Source organism: Macaca thibetana, chromosome 7 (genome assembly GCF_024542745.1).
Source record: "Macaca thibetana thibetana isolate TM-01 chromosome 7, ASM2454274v1, whole genome shotgun sequence".
Classification (NCBI taxonomy): domain Eukaryota; kingdom Metazoa; phylum Chordata; class Mammalia; order Primates; family Cercopithecidae; genus Macaca; species Macaca thibetana.
In genome coordinates, this window is record NC_065584.1 from 143,485,051 (window position 1) to 143,506,807 (window position 21,757).

A 21,757-nucleotide genomic window follows, 5' to 3' on the forward strand; every position below is an offset into this window, starting at 1 on the left:
GGAGCTTTTGCTGTGCAGAAGCTCTTTATTTTAATTAGATCCCATTTGTCTATTTTGGCTTTGTTGCCATTGCTTTTGGTGATTTAGTCATGAAGTCTTTGCCCATGCCTATGTCCTGAATGGTATTGCCTAGGTTTTCTTCTAGGGTTTTTATGGTTAGGTCTTACATTTAAATCTTTAATCCATCTTGAGTTAATTTTTGTATAAGGTGTAAGGAAGGGATCCAGTTTCAGCTTTCTGCATATGGCTAGCCAGTTTTCCCAACACCATTTATTAAATAGGGAATCCTTTCCCCATTTCTTGTTGTTGTCAGGTTTGTTAAAGATCAGATGGTTGTAGATGTTTGCTGTTATTTCTGAGGCTTCTGTTCTGTTCCATTGGTCTATATGTCTGTTTTGGTACCAGTACCATGCTGTTTTGGTTTACTGCAGCCTTGTGGTTTACTGCAGCCTTGTAGTAGAGTTTGAAGTCAGGTAGCATGTTGCCTCCAGCTTTGTTCTGTTTGCTTAGGATTGTCTTGGCAATGCGGGCTCTTTTTTGGTTCCGTATAGAAACTTAAAGTAGTTTTTTCCAATTCTGTGAAGAAAGTCAATGGTAGCTTGATGGGGATAGCATTGAATCTATAAATTACTTTGAGTAGTATGGCCATTTTCATGCTATCGATTCTTCCCGTCCATGAGCATGGAATGTTTTTCCATTTGTTTCTATCCTCTCTTATTTCCTTGAGCAGTGGTTTATAGTTCTCCTTGAAGAGGTCCTTCACATTTCTTGTAAATTGTATTCGTAGGTATTTTATTCTCTTTGCAGGAATTGTGAATGTGAGTTCACTCGTGATTTGGCTCTCTGTCTGTTATTGGTATATAGGAGTGCTAGTGGTTTTTGCACATTGATTTTGTATCCTGAGACTTTGCTGAAGTTGCTTATCAGCTTAGGGAGATTCTGGGCTGAGACGATGGGGTTTTCTAAATATACAATCATGTCATCTGCAAACAGACAATGTGACTTCCTCTTTTCCTAATTGAATACCCTTTATTTCTTTCTCTTGTCTGATTGGCCTGGCCAGAACTTCCAATACTGTGTTGAATAAGAGTGGTGAGAGAAGGCATCCTTGTCTTGTGCCAGTTTTCAAAGGGAATATTTCCAGTTTTTGCCTATTCAGTATGCTATTGGCTGTGGGTTTGTCATAAATAGCTCTTGTTATTTTGAGATGCATTCCATCAATACCTAGTTTATTCAGAGTTTTTAGCATGAAGGCGTGGGGTGTTGAATTTTGTCGTATGCCTTTTCTGCATCAATTAAGACAGTCGTGGTTTTTGTCATTGGTTCTGTTTATGTAATGGATTATGTTTATTGATTTGCATATATTGAACCAGCTCTGTATCCCAGGGATGAAGCTGACTTGATCATGGTGGATACGCTTTTTGATGTGCTGCTGGATTCAGTTTGCCAGTATTTTATTGAGGATTTTTGTATCGATGTTCATCAGGGATACTGGCCTAAAATGTTCTTTTTCTGTTGTGTCTCTGTCAAGTTTTGGCATCAGGATGATAATGGCCTCAGAAAATGAGTTAGGGAGGATTCCCTTTTTCTGTTGTTTGGAATAGTTTCAGAAGGAATGGTACCAGCTCCTCTTTGTACCTCTGGTAGAATTTGGCTGTGAATACGTCTGGTCCTGGAATTTTTTGTTTGGTAGGCTATTACTCCCTCAATTTCAGAACTTTTTATTGGTCTATTCAGGGATTTGACTTCTTCCTGGTTTAGTCTCAGGAGGTTTAGTATGTGTCCAGGAATTTATCCATTTCTTCTAGATTTTCTAGTTTATTTGTGTAGAGGTGTTTATAGTATTCTCTGACAGTAGTTTGTATTTCTGTGGGATCGGTGGTGATATCCCCTATATCATTTTTTATTGTGTCTATTTGATCCTTCTCTCTTTTCTTTCTCATTAGTCTGGCTAGTGGTCTATCAGTATGGTTGATCTTTTCAAAAAACCGGATCCTGGATTCACTGATTTTTTTGAATGGTTTTTTGTGTCTCTGTCTCCTTCTGTTTTGCTCTGATCTTAGTTATTTCTTGTCTTCTGCTAGCTTTTGAATATATTTGCTGTTGCTTCTCTAGTTCTTTTAATTGTGATGTTATAGTGTCAATTTTGGATCATTCCTGCTTTCACTTGTGGGCATTTAGTGCTATAAATTTCCATCTACACACTGCTTTAAATATGTCCCAGAGATTTGGGTGCTTTGTGTCTTTGTTCACATTGGTTTCAAAGAACATCTTTATTTCTGCCTTCATTTTGTTAGTTACCCAGTAGTTATTCAGGAGCAGGTTGTTCAGTTTCCATATAGTTGAGCAGTTTTGAATGAGTTCTTAATCCTGAGTCCTAATCTGATTGCACTGTAGTCTGAGAGACTGTTAATGACTTCCGTTCTTTTGCATTTGCTGAGGAGTGTTTTACTTCGAATTATGTGGTGAATTTTAGAATAAGTGTGATGTGGTGCTGAGAAGAATGTATATTCTGTTGATTTGGGGTGGAGAGTTCTGTAGATGACTGTTAGGTCTGCTTGGTCCAGAGCCGAGTTTAAGTCCTGGATGTCCTTGTTAATTTTCTGTCTCATTGATCTGTCCAGTGTTGACAGTGGGGTGCTGAAGTCTCCCACTATTATTGTGTGGGAGTCTAAGTCTCTTTGTAGGTCTCTGAGAACTTGCTTTATGAATCTGGGTGCTCCTGTATTGGGTGCATATATATTTAGGATGGTTAGCTCTTCTGTTGAATTGATCCCCTCACCATTATGTAATGCCCATCTTTGTCTCTTTGGATCTTTGTTGGTTTGAAGTCTGTTTTATCAGAGACTAGGACTGCAACCCCTGCTTTTTTTTTTGCTTTCCATTTGCTTCGTAAGTATTTCTCCATCCCTTTATTTTGAGCCTATGTGTGTCTTTGCATGTGAGATGGGTCTCTTGAATACAGCATACTCATGGGTCTTAACTCTTTATCCACTTTGCCAGTCTGTGTCTTTTAATTGGGGCATTTAGCCCGTTTACATTTAAGATTAATATTGTTAAGTGTGAACTTGATTCTTTCATTATGATGCTATTTTGTCCATTAGTTGATGCAGTTTCTTCATAGCATTGATGGTCTTTACAATTTGATATGTTTTTGCAGTGACTGGTACCAGTTGTTCCTTTTCATGTTTAGTGCTTCCTTCAGTAGCTCCTGTAAGGCAGGCCTGGTGCTGACACAATCTCTCAGTATTTGCTTGTCTGTAAAGGATTTTATTTCTCCTTTGCTTATGAAGCTTAGTTTGGCTGGACATGAAATTCTGGGTTGAAAATTCTTTTCTTTAAGAATGTTGAATATTGGCCCCCACTCTCTTCTGGCTTGTAGGGTTTCTGCCAAGAGATCCGCTGTTAGTCTGGTGGGCTTCCCTTTGTGGGTAACGCATCCTTTCTGTCTGGCTGCCCTTAACATTTTTTCCTTCATTTCAACCTTGGTGAATCTGACAATTATGTGTCTTGGGGTTGCTCTTCTTGAGGAATATCTTTGTGATGTTCTCTATATTTCCTGAATTTGAATGTTGTCCTGCCTTGCTAGGTTGGGAAGTTCTTCTGGATAATATCCTGAAGAGTGTTTTCCAGCTTGGTTCCATTCTCCTTGTCACTTTCAGTTACACCAATCAAATATATATTTGGTCTTTTCGCATAGTCCCATATTTCTTGGAGGCTTTGTTGGTTTCTTTTTACTCTTTTTTCCTCTAATCTTGTCTTCTTGCTTTATTTCATTGAGTTGATCTTCAATCTCTGCTATCCTTTATTCCGCTTGATCGATTCAGCTACTGATATTTGTGTATGCCTCACAAAGTTCTCGTGCTGTGTTTTTCAGCTCCATCAGATCATTTATGTTCTTCTCTAAACTGGTTATTCTGGTTAGCGATTTGTCTAACCTTTTTTCAAGGCTCTTAGCTTCCTTGCACTGGGTTAGCACATGCTCCTTCAGCTCGGAGGAGTTCGTTATTACCCATCTTCTTAAGCCTGCTTTTGTCAGTTGTCAAACTCATTCTCCATCCAGTTTTGTTCCCTTACTGGTGAGGAGTTGTGATCCTTTGGAGGAGAAGAGGCATTCTGTTTTTTGGAGTTTTCAGCCTTTTTGTGCTGGTTTCTCCCCATCTTTGTGGCTTTATCTACCTTTGGTCTTTGATGCTGGTGACCTTCGGATGGGGTTTCTGAGTAGACTTCCTTTTTGTTGATGTTGCTACTATTCCTTTCTATTAGTTACTTTTCCTTGTAACAGGCCTCTTTTCTGCAGGTGTGCTGGAGTCTGCTGGAGGTCCACTCCAGACCCTGTTTGCCTGGGTATCACCAGCAGAGGCTGCAGAACAGCAAAGATTGCTGCCTGTTCCTCTGGAAGCTTCCTCCCAGAGGGGTACCCATCAGATGCCAGCCAGAGCTTTCCTGTATAAGGTGTCTGTTGGCCCCTACTGGGAGGTGTCTCCCAGTCAGAATACACGGGGGTCAGGGACCCACTTGAGGCAGCCTGTTCCGTAGCAGAGCTTGAACACTGTGCTGGGAGATCTGCTGCTCTCTTCAGAGCTGTCAGGCAGGGACGTTTAAGTCTGCTGAAGCTATGCCCACAGCCTCCCCTTCCCCCAGGTGCTCTGTCCCAGGGAGATGGGGGTTTTATGTATAAGTCCCTGACTGGGGCTGCTGCCTTATCTTCAAAGATGCCCTGCCCAGGGAGGAGGAAATCTACAGAGGCAGTATGGCTGCAGCAGCCTTGAGCTGCAGTGGATTCCGCCCAGTTTGAACTTCTTGGCAGCTTTGTTTACACTATGAGTGTAAAACCGCCTACTCAAGCCTCAGCAATGGCAGGCACCCCTCCCCCAACCAAGCAGGTGATTTCTGCATTTCCAGCTGAGGTACCTGGTTCATCTCATTGGGACTGGTTGGACAGTAGGTGAGTGCAGCCCACAGAGGGTGAGCAGAAGCAGGGTGGGTCGTCACCTTACCTGGGAAGCACAAGGGGTCGGGGGATTTCCCTTTCCTAGCCAAGGGAAGCCGTGAGAGACTGTACCAGGAGGAAAGGTACACTCCGACCCAGATACTGCACTTTTCCCACAGTCTTCACAACCACAGACCAGGAGATTCCCTCCGATGCCTGGCTCATTGGGTCCCACCCCCAGGGAGCCCAGCAAGCTAACACTCATTGGCTTGGAATTCTTGCTGGTAGCTCAGCAGTCTGAGGTCAATCTGGGATGCTCAAACATTATTTTCTGTGGGGGGAGTGCATCCTCACCTCCAACCACTGACTTAAAAACCGTAAACATAGTCTCGTATAAAAACAACTTCCCAAGACGCTGGTTCAACAAGATGTTAATTGGTGTTGTAAGAGAAAGGAGTTAGTCAAATACACTTGTGAAACATTGCAAATGATTGGAAGATTCATAAAGGCTCTGTGCTTTGCAGTAAACTCATTTATCTCAGTTATTTTCCCCAACCTAGAGTGTGGTAAGAGCTGCCTCCTGCTGACAGAAATTCAGTGTCTGCTCCTGTGATTCAGGTGTGGTTGAGGACAACTGCCCCTGGGGAGGAGAAAGTGGCTCCAGTCAGGGCTGGCTTTTTACTCTCTTCCTGGGCAGGCAGGACTGCCTGACTAGTGTGTCTTTAACTGTAAGTTTTGGATATCTTTATATGTTGAAATCCTAGTGTAGAGTTGATGAATATCCGTTATTGGGTTAGTGAAGCTTGTTCCCATGGCAGCCTTAGACAACTCTGATCACAAGTGTGAAGGGTAACGAAGTGAGACCATGAAAGGCAGCTTTCCTGGCTCTGACAAGCAATTATTTCCCAGAGATGCTTGAGTTCAACTTCTCTCCAAGAACGCCTGAGTTTTGTAAGCATATCCAAAGACATGTTATAGCTTCCTTATTACATATTTTACTTAGTTAAATATTGCATGTTCTGACTCAGGAAATTCTTCCAGGATGTCATAAAGACCTTTAAGATACTTTTTTAGATGGCACAGCAGGCACCCCAAACTCAAATGTCATAAATGTGAAATGAGCGGCAGAAGTAGAAACCGTATCATAAAAACATGGAAATTAAAAATGGGATATGGATTCATAGTATAGAAGAGCACTAACTCTGAACGTGGGTGCTTTGAGTTTGATTCTAAGTAGTTGTGACCTCTATACTTTAGTTTCTGTACCTGTGAAGTGGGGATAAGAGTGTCTACCTCATAGGGTTGTGCTAAATAAAGTATGCCAAGCACTTAGTCAGTACGAAGAAGATACTTGAACATAGATGTTATTAAGGAGAAGGTTAATGGTCTTGGAAAGAGATGGATCAGAGGATTCAGATTTGTTAGATGGAGCTCTTGCCCATTAAAGGAGTTTACAAGTTTCTAGCTGTTGAGTTCTATGCATGAGTTTTTTTCTTTTTAAAAAATATATTTTTTTGTTTTTGAGAGAAAGATATTGGCAGTTGAAAGGCTAACACAGTAGACCATCACATTACTAAGTATTTGTTGAATTGGAGAAAATGATTAAAAGCACAGGCCTTTCGGGCACAGTGGCTCATGCTTGTAATCCCAGAATTTTGGGAGGCCAAGGCGGGAAGACTGCTTGAGCCCAGAGGTTTAAGACCAGCTGGGCAACATAGGGAGACCTCATCTCTACAAATTAGCTGAGTGTGGTGGCACATACCTGTGGTCCCAGCTACTTGGGAGGCTGAGGTGGGAGGAATGCTTGAGCCCTGGAGTTTGAGACTGCAGTAAGGTGTGATTGTTCTACTTTTCTCCAGTCTAGGTGACAGAGTGAGGCGCTGTTTCAAAATAAAAAAGCACAGGCCTTTGACTCAGAGTTCCAATGGTGGCTCCCCCAGGGAAGAACTGTGTGACCTTGGGCGACCTAGTGAACCATACTGAGCCAGGCTTCTGGTTGGAAAGGGTGCTCAGAGTGGAGAGGTATGGCCTAGTAGGGAAAAAGGCATCAAGATTAGTGGGTAGGAATAAAACCACGTTACTAAATCCAGAAAGAACTGTAATCAGGCCCTGGGAGAAAAGCAAAACAGTGAAAGAGGGCAGAATTGCCGAATGGCTCCTCTGGTCTTTTGATCACAAAAGTGAGGGATGCCAGAAACACAGAGTTAAATCGTCCACCAGAGAAGCACCATTCATGCTCTGCTGTTGATTGCCCTGGAAACCAGAATCCAGCTCTACTGCCAGGGAAATCTTAACTGGGACACCACCTATAAAAGAAATGGTAGCAATTAGAGGCACAGGCAGACTTAGTGTGACCAGCTCCACTCAGGGAGGGTCTGGGGATGAGTTCAGGAGGGAGTCGCAAAGAGAGGGAATTTAGATATGTAAAAGCCATGCTCTGTGGAAGCCCATGGAGTTTGTAATTCATAGATGCACATCCATATTTTCTCTCACTCATTTTTGTGAACAGCTCCACCTGGCAGGAGGCCGCTCTCATTCTGGTGCTCTGGATAAGCTGCTGAGACAGCTCTGTGGAAAGACCAGCCCCCTTGAGTTGAGGCCACATGACTAAGCTCTGGCCGGTAGAATACTGGTGGACATGGTGTGCACACAGGGCAGGTCCTTTAAGAAGGAAACTGCACGATGCTTTTCCACCTCCATTGGGCTGGACTTGGTAATAGTGGTGAGTCAGGTTTGATTACAGTGGGCTGGGACCCCATGTTGGGAGGTCAGTGGGTTGGCACCCTTCCTGGTTGGGGAGCAAGCTTATTCAAGAAGGCTTCACCCTTTGCTCTCTCCACATGTCTGTGTATTGCTAAAAAAAACACTGTGGAAGAGATGGCCCTTTTGCATGTCTTTAAGAAGCCAGTTGGCCAGGTGCGGTGGCTCATGCCCACAATGCCAGCACTTTGGGAGGCTGAGGCAGGATTGTTTAAGCCCAGGAATTTGAGATCAGCCTCTGTCTCACAGATGGCCATCAGTAGAGTAGATGCCACCCTTATATACACCTCTGTCTCTCTCTCATCTACCACTAAAGCTCGAACACCTCTGCCCTAGGGTACACAGTCAGGCATTCTCATTTAGTTCATGGTTACCTGAAACCTTTGGTTGAAGGGGTATCACATTTTTACATTGTGTTTGATACTGCTCTCCATGTTGCTGTGTGTGCACATCAACACCCCTTATTTCAAACAGGATGGCAAGTTCCAGAAAGTGGGGGTGGCCCCGTTCTGTATGTTCTTTCCTGGTAAGTGACTCCTGAAGTGGTCATATTTACTTAACTGCACAGTGAACAAAATGGCAGGCCAGGCTAGATCCAGAGACTAGAGGAAACCCAGGTTAGTGTCTTAAAGACCCTAAAGGGGAAAAAAGGCATTTTTCTGGTAGTCCCCATGTTGAATTTCTACATATATACAAATAAGTTTAAGATAAACCACTATTTCTCCAAACTTTTCTTAATAGTGTCAGCATTTCAGCATCTCTACACAGATCTAAGTCTCCTTCCCCTATGGGTCACTCACCTATTTCAGCACCATTTGTTGGGCATCTCCGTGAGCCTGGCACTGGCTGGGCACACGATGCAGGTGCTAAGGGCTTGGTCTGTGATTTCCATGGATGAGGGTGTTCGTGCTACTCGTGGGAGATTTCACTCAGTCCCAGTTTTGTCACCTAGAGCCTGACGGTTCCCAGTTATACACAAGTGTAAAATGCCAATCAGGAGGAAAAACAAAGGCTTGTCCCAGCCAGCCAGGGGCTTGTAACAAGGGAAGATGGTCCTGGTGTTCCTGCCCTGAGAAAGTAGCCTGAGTGCTGGTGGCTGTGGGGACCCCAGCATGCTCCTCGGTCCTAGCTCTTCTGGTATCTTCGTCCCACTGTGGGGAGTCCATGAATGTGAAAGTACTTTGTAAAATATATAGAGATCATTAGTGTCAATAGGATTACCTTTCCTCATTTCACCACATCATGGCTTTACTTTCCTCTCTGGTCACAACATGGAACTGAAGTAGCCTTTTAACGTTATTTGTTACTGTTACAGAATGGAGTTTGCTCCCTGTTCTTGAAGTAAAAGGAGAATTAAATGCCGTATCTTCATTTCAAATCTAGATCCATTTTTTTTTCCTTATATGTAAGCCCTGATAATTTTTTCCCATGGACTTGAGGATCCTGAAATGACTCAAAGGTGTATGCTGCTCAAACTCTTAAGTTCCCAGTAGCTTAAGAATGGCCATGGCAACCAGAGGAGGAGAGGTAGAGAAATGGCAGTCTCTACTTACAACCATTCCATTATTGATGGGCATTACAGTTTCCGACTTTTCACTATTATGGCAAGAAAACACTGTTTTAGTTGGTTAGGGCTGCTGTAACAAAGTACCCCAAACTGAGTGGCTTAAACAGTGACATGTATTGCCTCAGTTCTGGAGGCTGGAAGTCCAAGACCAAGGTGGGCAGGGTTGGTTCCTTGTGAGTGCTGTGAGGGAGAATCTGTTCCAGGCCTCTCTCCTGGGCTTGTGAATGGCTGTCTTCTCCCTGCCTGTTCACATGGTCTTTCCTCTGCATGTTGGTCTCTGTGTCCAAATTTCCCCTTTTCATCAGGACACCATTATATTGGATTAAGACCCACTCTAATGACTTCACTTTAATTTTGTTTGCTCCGTAAAGGCTCCATTTCCAAATAAGGTCATATTCTGAGGTACTGGTGGCTGGGACTTTAACATCTTTGGAGGCGCACAATTCAACCCATAACAAATGTCATGAAAGAAGAAGGTGTTCGCGGATTCCTTTATTTATTTAGGAGGTGGGGGCGGGATGCGGAGGAAGTTTCCTATAGGGAAAGAGTTGAGAAGAGTCTGCAGGGACTGAGCTAGAAAGCAATGACATTCCGTAATTGGAAAAGAGCAGGGCACATCTGTAAGTACCTGGTGTGAGTTTTGTAAGAAAACCTACCTTATGAATGAGTACAGTGGACTACTACTTAGTACATTCATACATGTTTCTACCATCTCAAGATTTTTATATATACAGTATATGATCTGTTTTTATAAATGTACAGCTTGAAAAAAGATCCTTCTTGTAATAAGTACAGCATTTAAACACAAACCAACATGGGCCAGCCACATTCCAACTGAAGACCCAGAGAAAGCAAAGCCGGCAGCCCAGCCCCCAGCCCCCAGCCCCTGACCTGCTTGGCGGCCCTGATGGTCGCGGCAAAGTGTAAACCAGTGCCCCGCTGTCCCCCTGGGCTCAGCAGGCCAGCTTGCCCTTGGCATGTGCGTGGGAAGTGCCTGCTCACGCTGAGCCCAGTCTGCAGAGGGCGGGTCCTCCCTGAGGGAAGGTGGCAGAGAGGAATGTGTGTATCAGGTACGGACAAAAGAGATGAAAGAAATGTGCTCTTCAACTAAAGGCACTTGTCAGCGGCCGCCTACAGCCATTCCCTAGGCCTGGTGAGCAAGCCGGGTGCTGTTTTGATAGAAGCCTATAAGGTCTGAGCAGACCTCACTTGTCCTCTCACCAGGTTTAAATACAATAAATAAATCTTAATGCATGGTGGTTTTGCCCTCCTGGGTTCCTATGAAGAGGCTACCTTTTAGGATCACTTACGGAGTGACACTCCCTGTCCCCAACCCAGTCTTTTCAGTGTCCTCCATGGGGAAGGTACCAGAATAGCTCCAGGCCTTGGAGAAGCAGTTGCTCATTGTGGATTGTAAGGGGAGCCCCTAAATATCCCCTCCCCTGGTCAGTGCCTGGAGCTCCTCTGCCCCATGCATCAGAGTCATGGGCGCCTCAGATCTTGGTCACATAGTTGTTGGGGAACAGGCCCTGCTTGCCTCGTAGTCGACCCGTCCACCAGCCAGAAGGATCTGCAGGGGGAGAGAGGTGGTGAAAGTGAAGATGAGTAAGTCTGTTCTGCCCCAGCCAAACACACACTGCTCCCATATGGGCTCAAGTGATGTGGCTCCATCCATATTGTTTTCCCTTTGTTCTTTAAATCAAGAAGTTTGTTGTAAAAAGATATCTACCAAATTAATAAAGCACTCAGCCAAGCCCATGGACTGCTTTACTAATGGATATTGAAGGTTGTCTCCCTGGCTTCCACACCATCTACTTTCATTATGAGGAAGCCAGGAAGTGTGGGTGGGATAGACCCCCCCGCCCCGGTTTCTGGGGACAGCCCCTACCAGTTCTAATCCACTCAGGGTACAGCCTTTGTCTTGCTACTGAAGTTGGTTCAGGGATGGACACATGACTAATTTGGTCTGATCAGAATAAAACTCAGGACTTTCGTCCAATGGCTAAGAAAAGAAGTTGCAGAGATGATGCAGATTTCAGACATGGTTTGGTATGTTGGCCTGGAATTGCTGCTGCCATTTTGCTACCATGAAGAAAAACAGCTTGAGAAGGGAGGGGATATAAAGAAGGGGGCAGAGCTGAAAGAGGCATTAAAGGAGCAGCTGGTGTCTTGATCAGACTGAGCCTGAGGCCTGGATCTGCCTCTACAAATTGCAGTTTGAGGAGCTCATAAATTCTCTTCATCTTCACACTAGATCTTACAGCAATGTGACCATGTGCTCTTTGGGAGGCTGTCCCAGCCAACCGGCCACACACTTACCTTCTTTGATAATATCAATAATGTCATTGGCATTAAAGCTGAGTTCGTCTGTGTCCTGAGCGTCATAGGCATACAAAGCCTTGCACTGTGGCACCTGAGGCTTGGGCTTGGGCTGGGGCTTGGGTCTGCCCCCTGCTGGGGGAGGCCTACTGGTCGTTTGTCTCCTGACCCTGTGGGGAGAGAGGAGCAGGTGAGACTGGGCCCCAACAGGAGGCAGCAGCACCGAGCGGTGGTTTGGAGCATGGTGGCCGGCACTGGCCTGTTCAAGTTCAAATTCATCCTTAGAAGACATATGGCCCAGGGCGTAGTCTTTAAACTTGAGGAATAAAAGTAATTTTTCTGACAAGGTTGTTGCAAACACACATAGCTCTTAAAAACCTTAGCTGCTGCTGTTACTGTGTCCCCAGCATAGAAGGCAATGTGGGAGACACATATCCATATAAAAGTATCAAAAGTATACCCATACATTTAAATCAGGAACATTCAGGTATCTGTCCCTCCTTCCTCAAGTTGGGAAATGGAACTTTTGCAGGTGCCACAGAAGCCTGTAGGCATCTCTCCTTCACTGCATTCCCCCCAGATTACCACCACCTTACAGTTTGTATTCATGATTCTCTGGCTCATCTCTACAGTTCGCCACACATGTAAATACCCCTAACCAATATCTGTGGTCCGACTGTATCAACTGTACGAAAGGCATCATATTCCACGGTCACACACTCAACAACTGGACCATGTGCCCTGCTGATGCCTGCAGCTGTAGTTCCTTCATCCTCGCTGCCTGATACTACACCACTGCACGAGTGACTGTGTCACAGTTTACTTCTCCAGGGCACTGTGAATGGTCACTTGGGATGGTTCCAGTTTTCACTATTGTAAAAAATGCTGCCGTGAGACTTTGCTCCCCATTCATATCCTTATTATGCCTCAGACCTCACTCCTGTCTACTCCCATCCCATCTGTCCACCCACCCTCATTACTCCGGAGACTTCCCTCCCACGAGCTCATTATTACTCCTTCGACTTCACTCCCATCCCTCATTATTACTCCTCAGACTTCCCCTCCCATCCCTCATTATTACTCAGGCTTCCTTCCCACCCCCCTCATTCCTCCTCAGACTTCCCTCCCAACCTCTCATTATTACTCCTCACACTTACCTCCCACCCCTCATTATTACTTCTCACACTTACCTCCCCACCCCTCATTATTACTTCTCACACTTACCTCCCACCCCTCATTATTACACTTACCTCCCACCCCTCATTATTACTCCTCATACTTACCTTCCACCCCTCATACTCCTACCTTACCTCCCACTCATGATTACTCCTCACACTTACCTCCCATTATTACTCCTCACACTTACCTCCCACCCCTCATTATTACTCCTCACACTTACCTCCCACCCCTCATTATTACTCCTCACACTTACCTCCCACTCCGCATTATTACTCTCACACTTACCTCCCACCCCTCATTATTACTCCTCACACTTACCTCCCACCCCTCATTATTACTCCTCACACTTACCTCCCACCCCTCATTACTCCTCACACTTACCCCCACCCCTCATTATTACTCCTCACACTTACCTCCCACCCCTCATTATTACTCCTCACACTTACCTCCCACCCCTCATTATTACTCCTCACACTTACCTCCCACCCCTCATTATTACTCCTCACACTTACCTCCCACCCCTCATTATTACTCCTCACACTTACCTCCCACCCCTCATTATTACTCCTCCACTCCTCCCACCCCTCACTTACTCCTCACACTTACCTCCCACCCCTCATTATTACTCCTCACACTTACCTCCCACCCCTCATTATTACTCCTCACACTTACCTCCCACCCCTCATTATTACTCCTCACACTTACCTCCCACCCCTCATTATTACTCCTCATACTTACCTCCCACCCCTCATTATTACTCCTCACACTTACCTCCCCCCCCTCATTATTACTCCTCACACTTACCTCCCACCCCTCATTATTACTCCTCACACTTACCTCCCACCCCTCATTATTACTCCTCACACTTACCTCCCACCCCTCATTATTACTCCTCACACTTACCTCCCACCCCTCATTACTCCTCACACTTACCTCCCACTCCGCATTATTACTCGTCATACTTACCTCCCACCTCTCATTATTACTCCTCACACTTACCTCCCACCCCTCATTATTACTCCTCACACTTACCTCCCACCCCTCATTATTACTCCTCACACTTACTTCCCACCCCTCATTATTACTCCTCAGGCTTCCCTCCCACCCCCCTCATCCTCCTAAGACTTCCCTCTCAACCCCTCATTACTACTCCTCACACTTACCTCCCACCCCTCATTATTACTCTGCAGACTTCCCTCCTACTCCCTCATTATTACTCCTCAGACTTCCCTCCAACCCCTATTACTCCTCAGACTTCCATCCTACCCCCGATTATTACTCCTCAGACTTCCCTCCTACCCCCTCATTACTCTGCAGACATCCCTCCTACCCCCTCATTATTGCTTCTCAGACTTCCGTCTCACCCTCTCATTATTTGTCAGACTTCCCTCCCAGCCCTCATTATTACTCTGCAGACGTCCTTCCTACCCCCTTATTACTCCACAGACATCCCTCCTAACCCTCATTATTACTCCACAGACGTCCCTCCTACCCTCTCATTATTACTCCTCAGACTTCCCTCCCATTCCTCATTACTCCTCACACTTCGACCCTCTCATTACTCTGCAGACTTCCCTCACACTCTTCTTATTACTCCACAATCTTTCCTCCCACCCCCTCATTATTACTCCACAGACTTCCCTCTCATTTTGTCACTCAGTATTACTCCTCAGATCTCCTTCCCATTCTTTCATTATTACCCCTCAGAGCTCCCCTTTGCCCCTCCAAAAATGTTGCTGTGAATATTCTTATACAAGAGTTTATCCAGAGCACTTTCTCAACATCTGCACAACTGACATTTGCGGCTGGGAATTCTCTGTTGTGTGTGTGTGTGTGTGTGTGTGTGTGTGTATGGGGGTGGGTGAGGGAGGCTGTCCTATGCCCTGTAGAATCCCTGGCCTCTACCCACTGGATACCAGTGACACTCCCTCCACCCCACTGTCATAATTATTAAAAATATCTCCAGTGCTCTCACCCTAATCCAGATCTTCTAGCTTTAAAGTTATTCTTTCTATATACTATGCTGCCTTCAGTCACCATTCATATACCGTTTCAAAGGTATGTAAGTTCAACTTGTTCCTATTTAGTGAGATCTTTACACCTACACCTGAAACATTTATTTATTAAATATGTTCATAAAAAGCATTTAGCAAAAACAAAAAGGAAAATGGAAACATGGAGAACATTTCTTTTCTTTCCACTTTGCTTAAGGACAAACCAAAGTAAAGGCTATATTCATTTCCCTACAAAAGAAACTTAAGATTTCTCCCTGAAGAAGTTGGGCTGGACCTCAACATGGTGGGACTGGCTGTTAGGTCTGCACATCACTCACACCTACAGGAGCAAGGAGGAAAAGGGAGGGGCTTTCTGGGGCCTGAGTTCTGGAAAGAACCACCACACCCAGTTTTGAGCTGTGCTCTCAGGAGCCACAGCCTGCTGGCCTTGCCCAGGTCCTGTGATGACAGATGCTCATGGGGTGCTGATGAACAACCTGGATCACAAAGGGGTGGCTGGGGGGGACACGGACTGCCAGGGTGGTGGACTGTCCCTAGGAGGGGCTGGGCTCCCCTGAGACTGGGCTTTTCCACCACCCCACATGGGAGGGAGCAATCCCCAAGGCTATTCAGGCTCCACTCCTCTTACCACCACCCCCCTGCCCTTCTCTCTTAGTGCAGAGGAAAGGCATTTTGTAGGTTCTTAGTGTGACATCAGTCATTTTCTACCTAGTGCCTATTGGAAATCCCCATTCCCTGTTCAAGAAGTGCGTGCTTCTCTGAACGTTGGCCAGGCAAGCAGGTTTTAAATTAAGCACCCTATATATTGGGGATGTGTCAGCATTTGGTTAATAAGAGCCATTAGCCTGGATACCAGATGTCATGTGACTTCTCAGCAACAAGGAATGAAAGGGAGTGGGGGCGGGCATTACAACACCCTGGGAGGGAGGAAGCCTCCAGCCTGGCAGGCCACAGAACTGGGCTAGAAGTGCACGTGGAAGGACACAGATGCACACATGTGCACGCACACACACCCAAAACCGTCGTCCCTGTCTCCCTGGGGGACTGGTTCCAGGACTCCTCACAGATACTAAACTCCACAGACACGTCCCTCATATGAAAGAGTGTAACAACTGCATATAAACAATGTGCATATGCACATCCTCCTGTATGCGTCAAATCACCTCTATTTAACTTACAATACTTAATATAATTGCTATGTAAATAGTTGTTATACTATGTTGTTTAGGGAATAATGACAAGAAAAAGGCTTTTTTAAAAATATAGGACTGAGTAGGCATGGTGGCTCACGCCTATAATCCCAGCACCTTGGGAGACCAAGGCACGTGGATCACCTGAAGTCAGGAATTCGAGACCAGCCTGGCCAACATGGCAAAACCCCGTCTCTACAAAAAGTACAGAAGTTAGCCAGGCGTGGTGGTGCACGCCTATAGTCCCAGCTACTTGGGAGGCTGAGGCAGGAGAATCACTTGAACCCAGGAGGCGGAGGTTGCAGTGAGCCGAGATTGCGCCACTGCACTCCAGCCTGGGCCACAGAGTAAGACTCTGTCTCAAAAAAAAAAAAAAAAAAAATTTTTTTTTTTAAGTCTGTACATGTTCACTACAGAGGCAGCTATCTGTACTTTTTCTAAATATTTTCATTCCAAGTCTGGTTGAATCCACAGATGTGGAACCCATGGGCACAGCGGGCCAATTGAACCCACAGATGGAAATTTGTCCTGTCTGGTGCAGGGGAAAAATCCTGCTGTCCTTAATGCAGACTGACAAGGTCTCTAGAGCCCAAGTACGGGGCTTAGGTACAGGGTCCTCCTGCTGAAGGATTCCCCCCGCTGGAGTTGGGGTAAGACAAGACGGATGGCTCCTGAGAGGTAAGACCCTCCCTGCCCTGGGCATCACTCACTTGTTCTGCCCCACCTGCTTCCAGCTTTGACTAAGACTTGTTTCTGTCCTTCATGTCTTCCTTGCTAGTTGTTTCCTTTCTAGGACACTTGACCCTCATGCTAGCTCAGCTGTTATTAGTTCGCCCCAACCTCAACCTGAAAATCTTTCTAACAGCTTTTCTCTGCTCTTGGAAAAAGGACCAAAACCCTTCATGGCGCCTACAGACTCTGCCAGGTGCGGCCCCTGCTCACACCCCAGCCTTACTCCCTGCTTCAGGCCACATTGGTGCCTTCTTACCTTTCTTCATGAGCCCTGGTTGGGGAGAGGACCCTTGTCCACATACTTCAAGTTTACATCATATTTACTGGTGAAACTTACAACAATTTCCCCATAAGATCAGGAATAAAAACAGCACTCACCACTTCTGTCCAATATTATCCTGGAAACTCTAGGCAGGGTAATTAGGGGGAAAAAAAAAGGCATCTAGATTGTTTTAAACTAGAGATCATAAGTCTGATTGAACGGATTCTTTCTGGTGATAAGATACCAAATTATAAACAAGACCTAAGGGGATGCAGGTGGACCACGCAAATAGCTGTGTGTGTGGCCACTGCATGGTCTTTGATCTCAAGGCATCAGAGGCTGCTTCCTCAGGATACGTGACTACTGGCCAAAGTAAAACCTCAGGAATTACCCGGGGAATTTGGGGTCCTCTGTAGACCCATGACAACAGCTGGCCTAATTGTCCAGGTTATGGGCAACTGCTACTGTGCTGGCAACGTAAGCCATCTGGCCCTTTATCACCAGGCTGAATGGGGTTCCTAGTACTCCACAAGTGAGAGGTGGGGGAGGCCAGGGCAGCTTTAGATGGGACATTTGCTGGGGAGCAGGGTGTGGACAGTGGGGACTGTTTGATGGCAGCCGGGAGGAGCGGGCAGGTGGGTGGAGGAGGGAGGACCTCTGCACTTTGCATTAGGAAGGGCAACACTGATGCTGCCACCATTGGCTCTTTCTTGTGATCACAAAGGGGCACAACTGCTCTGCTGGGGCAGCATATTCCCAAAGCGAGCCACAGTGAGAGCCATTCTCCCTGGCCAGCCTGCACATGGCTACACCCTTGTGAGGGCGAGCAGACAGGATGTCTTCTGGGAAACTGCCAGTAGCTGAGTGAAGTCTGGATAAACTCCCCTCAACTGGACCAGGCCTTGTGCTAGGCATTTTCACAGATGCTGCTTCATTTCACCCTCATGACGCTCCTGTGAGATGACTGATGCAGGCTCCTGGAATTTCCTGCTGGTTTCACCACTGGCCACCATGGTGGCCCATGCCTAAGGTTCCTGGCACTGCAGCCACACGGAACCTTTCTGCCTCCTTGGTCTGGCTACGCTCCCCTGGCCTCTCCCCACTTCCCAGGCAGGACTGCTAACTCCTGCTCAGCCTTGGATCTCATTTCCATCACTCCGTCCCCAGACTCTGGTGAACCCCCCGCCACACCCTCCCCTAGCCCACGGCTCCTCCAGAGCAGGGTGAATTGTAGCATGACGGTGACCTGTGTGGCTATCTGGCTGACTCCCCCTGAGATGGGGCCTCAAGCTCTATGCTGACAGTGTGTAGCAGGAGGGGGACGTGGGCTTGAGTCTGTGTGCTGGGTTTGAGGCCAAGCTCTGCATCTGTAACACCTAAGCAGATTCAGGCAATGGCCTAGGTCCTTTTTCTTTTCCATTTATTAACTTATTTTTATTTTTTTTGAGACCGAGTCTCGCTCTGTGACGCAGGCTGGAGTGCAGTGGCATGATCCGGCTCACTGCAACCTCCGCCTCCCAGGTTCAAGTGATTCTCGTGCCTCAGCCTCCCAATTAGCTGGGATTACAGGCGCCCACCACCATGCCCATCTAATTTTTGTATTTTTAGTAGAGATGGGGTTTCGGCATGTTGACCAGACTGGTGTCGAACTCCTGACCTCAAGTGATCCGCCTGCCTCAGCCTCCCAACGTGCTGTGATTACAGGTGTAGGCCACTGCGCCCGGCCTCTTTATTTTTAGCCATGAAGTTTTGCCACGTTGCCCAGGCTCGTCTTGAACTCCTGTCCTTAAGTGATCCTCCCACCTTGGCCTCCCGAAGTGCTGGGATTACAGGCGTAAGCCACTGCACCCGGTTCTAGGTCTTTTTTCTAATTCTAGGAAAGTTTTACAGAGAGCTCGGAACAGCACGGAGGAACACAGGAAATCTGTGCCATGAAGCTGTCGTGGAACACGGTCGGTGGAAACAGCCATTTTCCCAGACTCCAACAGCCTGGAAAACCCAGGCAATCTCCTCTGTGTCACTAGGTGGCAATCCTGCGTCATTAATGAGAAGAATGACTTCCTTTTTTATTTTGTTTTGAGACGGAGTTTCTTGTTGCCCAGGCTGGAGTGTAGTGATACGATCTCAGCTCACCACAACCTGTGCCTCCTGGGTTCAAGCAATTCTCCTGCCTCAGCCTCCCGAGTAGTTGGGATTACAGGCATGTGCCACCATGCCCGGCTAATCTTGTATTTTTAGTAGAGATGGGGTTTCTCCATGTTGGTCAGGCTGGTCTTGAACTCCTGACCTCAAGTGATCCACCTGCTTTGGCCTCCCAAAGTGCTGGGATTACAGGCATGAGCCACTACGCCCGGCCGGGAATGACTTTCAAAGAAACTGCCAGAAATTTGATTAATGAGGTCTTCTAGGTGGCTGGAGCCCCCCAACTCCCAGCCAAGGCAGTTGGTTAATCCAGGAGGAAGGGATTACAAACCCCCTTACAGGGCACATGAGACCCCATGCCCACCGTGCCAGAACAGCCTCAGTCCAGCTTGCAAGAGCTGATAGAACTTTCAGGCATTTTATGAGCCAGTTGTCAAACACGGCCATTATTAAAAATCAAATCATTGACAACAAAGAAATTGTATTAAAGCAAAGGCAATAAATGCTAATCATTTATCCCTTCCTACTTCTCACTGCACCCTCTGCGTCCCGGGTTCAAGCGTTTCTCCTGCCTCAGCCTCCCGAGTAGCTGGGATTACGAGCATGTGCCAAGAAGCCCGGCTAATTTTTTTTTTTGTATTTTTAGTAGAGATAGGGTTTCACCATGTTGACCAGGCTGGTCTCAAACTCCTGGCCTCAAGTGATCCACCCACCTTGGCCTCCCAAAGTGCTGGGATTACAGGCGTGAGCCACCACTCCTGGTCTACTTATTTTCCTTCTATCTACGCATTTGAAGTTATTAAAGTCTATTGCTGATGTGGTAGAAATACTATACAATGGTGTGAGACTGCCCATCTTTTCCCAACTCCGTACTCAGTAGTAGTCACACTGGTAGCTTGAAATTGGCCATGGGGAGAGAATTTTACCCGAGAAACTGGTAAATGTTACAGTTCAGGCCTTTCCCTCGCTGGAGTGCCCACTGTTTACCAGAACACTACCATCCTACCATCCTCATGCTGCCCTCACAACAAAACAGGCTCACTCATGTCTAAAAATGCCTTGCCAACTTTTGTTTCATTATTTCCTTATTGTTAGTATTTTTAGAGACAAGGTCTTGCAATGATGCCCAGGCTGGGGTACAGTTACATGATCATACCTCACTGCAGTCTTGAACCCCTGGACTTGGGCCATCCTCCTGCTTTAACTATCTGAGTGCTGGGACTACAGCCATTTACCCCCATTTGTTTTATAATGGCTATGTAGAATTTAGATAATTTTGGTAGTTCTGGTACTTTGTGATACAGTATTTGTATTTCTAATAAACATCACAGAATTGAAAATTGTGTTATAAAAATAATTATTTCATTGAGATAGTTTTTTTTTTTTTTTTTTTTTTTTTTTTGAGACAGAGCCTCACTCTGTCACCTGGCTGGAGTGCAGTGGAATGATCTCAGCTCGCTGCAGCCTCTGCCTCCCGGGTTCAAGTGATTATCATGCCTCAGTCTCCCAAGTAGCTGGGATTACAGGCACCTGCCACCATGCCCGGCTAATTTTTGTATTTTTAGTAGAGACAGGGTTTCACATGTTGGTCAGCCTGGTCTCGAACTCCTGACCTCAAGTGATCCTCCTGCCTTGGCCTCTCGAAGTGCTGGGATTAACGGCATGCGCCACTGTGCCCACCTAGATAACGGGGAGTTGCAGCAAGATTTCAGACTCAACAATAAGTTATTTTTCTTTTTGACATTTCAATAATAAAGGCTCATTATATCTAATATATATTGTTTATATATATAATATACATGTTAGTATATGGTTAAAAAATTATATATTACTGAGCAAATCCACTGTTTCATTATATGTAATTTTGTACAATGCAATTTAGTTTTCTTATTTTAGGGTAATTTGTACACATCACTTTATGTGTCTATTACCAATTAACATAACTACATGAAAAAGCTGACCTACAGCAACTTCTTTTTGCACCAGGTTCTTTCTTCTGAGTAGGGCAATCACATTATAACCCAGAAGCAAATAACATTTCCTGATGAATTAAGCACACTACATCCAGTTTGCTTTGTGAAAACTTGTACTGCAAGAGTCCTGTATTACTGACCAGAGAAGAAACAACTGATCTATTTGCCCCAAGACATTAGGATGTCAGCTGACATTTGAGTCCTCACAGATGGCTGCCGAATCTCACAAGGTGCCAAAAGTCCACAAGGAAACAAAACCCCAAATGACATCAAAACTCAACTGAGGGCTAGTTAATTCCCTCTGTCCTGGCAATGTCCATTCTTTCCATGGGATGTTCATTGTTATGATGACTGCAGCTGAGATAGATGTTTAGTTAGAAAGAGACTGTAGAGGCCAGGAGTTCGAGACCAGCCTGGCCCTGTCCCTACTAAAAATTAGCCAGGCGTGGCTCATGCCTGTAATCCCAGCTACTTGGGAGGTTGAGGCATGTGAATCACTTGAACGTGGGAGGCAGATGTTGAGCTGCAGTGAGCCAGGATCGCACCATTGCACTCCAGCCTCAGTGACAGAGTGAGACTCTGTCAAAAAAAAAAAAAAAAGAGAGAGAGAGAGACACTGTGGAATAGTGCAGAGCCGGAAGGAGTTTGTGACTTTCCTTCTTCAAATCGTCCAAATGAGGCTCTA

General features: G+C 45.9%; 2 protein-coding genes across 2 annotated transcripts in view; both read right to left on the reverse strand.

The window, feature by feature from the left end:
• SLTM (SAFB like transcription modulator) overlaps positions 1-11,118 on the reverse strand; it is a 263,545-nt gene extending 252,427 nt beyond the window's left edge. Inside the window, exon 1 of the mRNA XM_050796791.1 lies at positions 11,115-11,118. The gene's annotated coding sequence lies outside the window, so the exon portion shown is untranslated. The remainder of the gene's footprint in view (positions 1-11,114) is intronic.
• The window catches only part of MYO1E (myosin IE), a 240,413-nt gene continuing 228,393 nt past the window's right edge, over positions 9,738-21,757 (reverse strand). Inside the window, exons 27-28 of the mRNA XM_050796778.1 lie at positions 11,580-11,749; positions 9,738-10,830 (exon numbers count right to left, since the gene is read on the reverse strand). Of these exons, the coding sequence (XP_050652735.1) occupies positions 10,754-10,830; positions 11,580-11,749 (247 nt within the window). The 3' untranslated portion in view covers positions 9,738-10,753. The remainder of the gene's footprint in view (positions 10,831-11,579; positions 11,750-21,757) is intronic.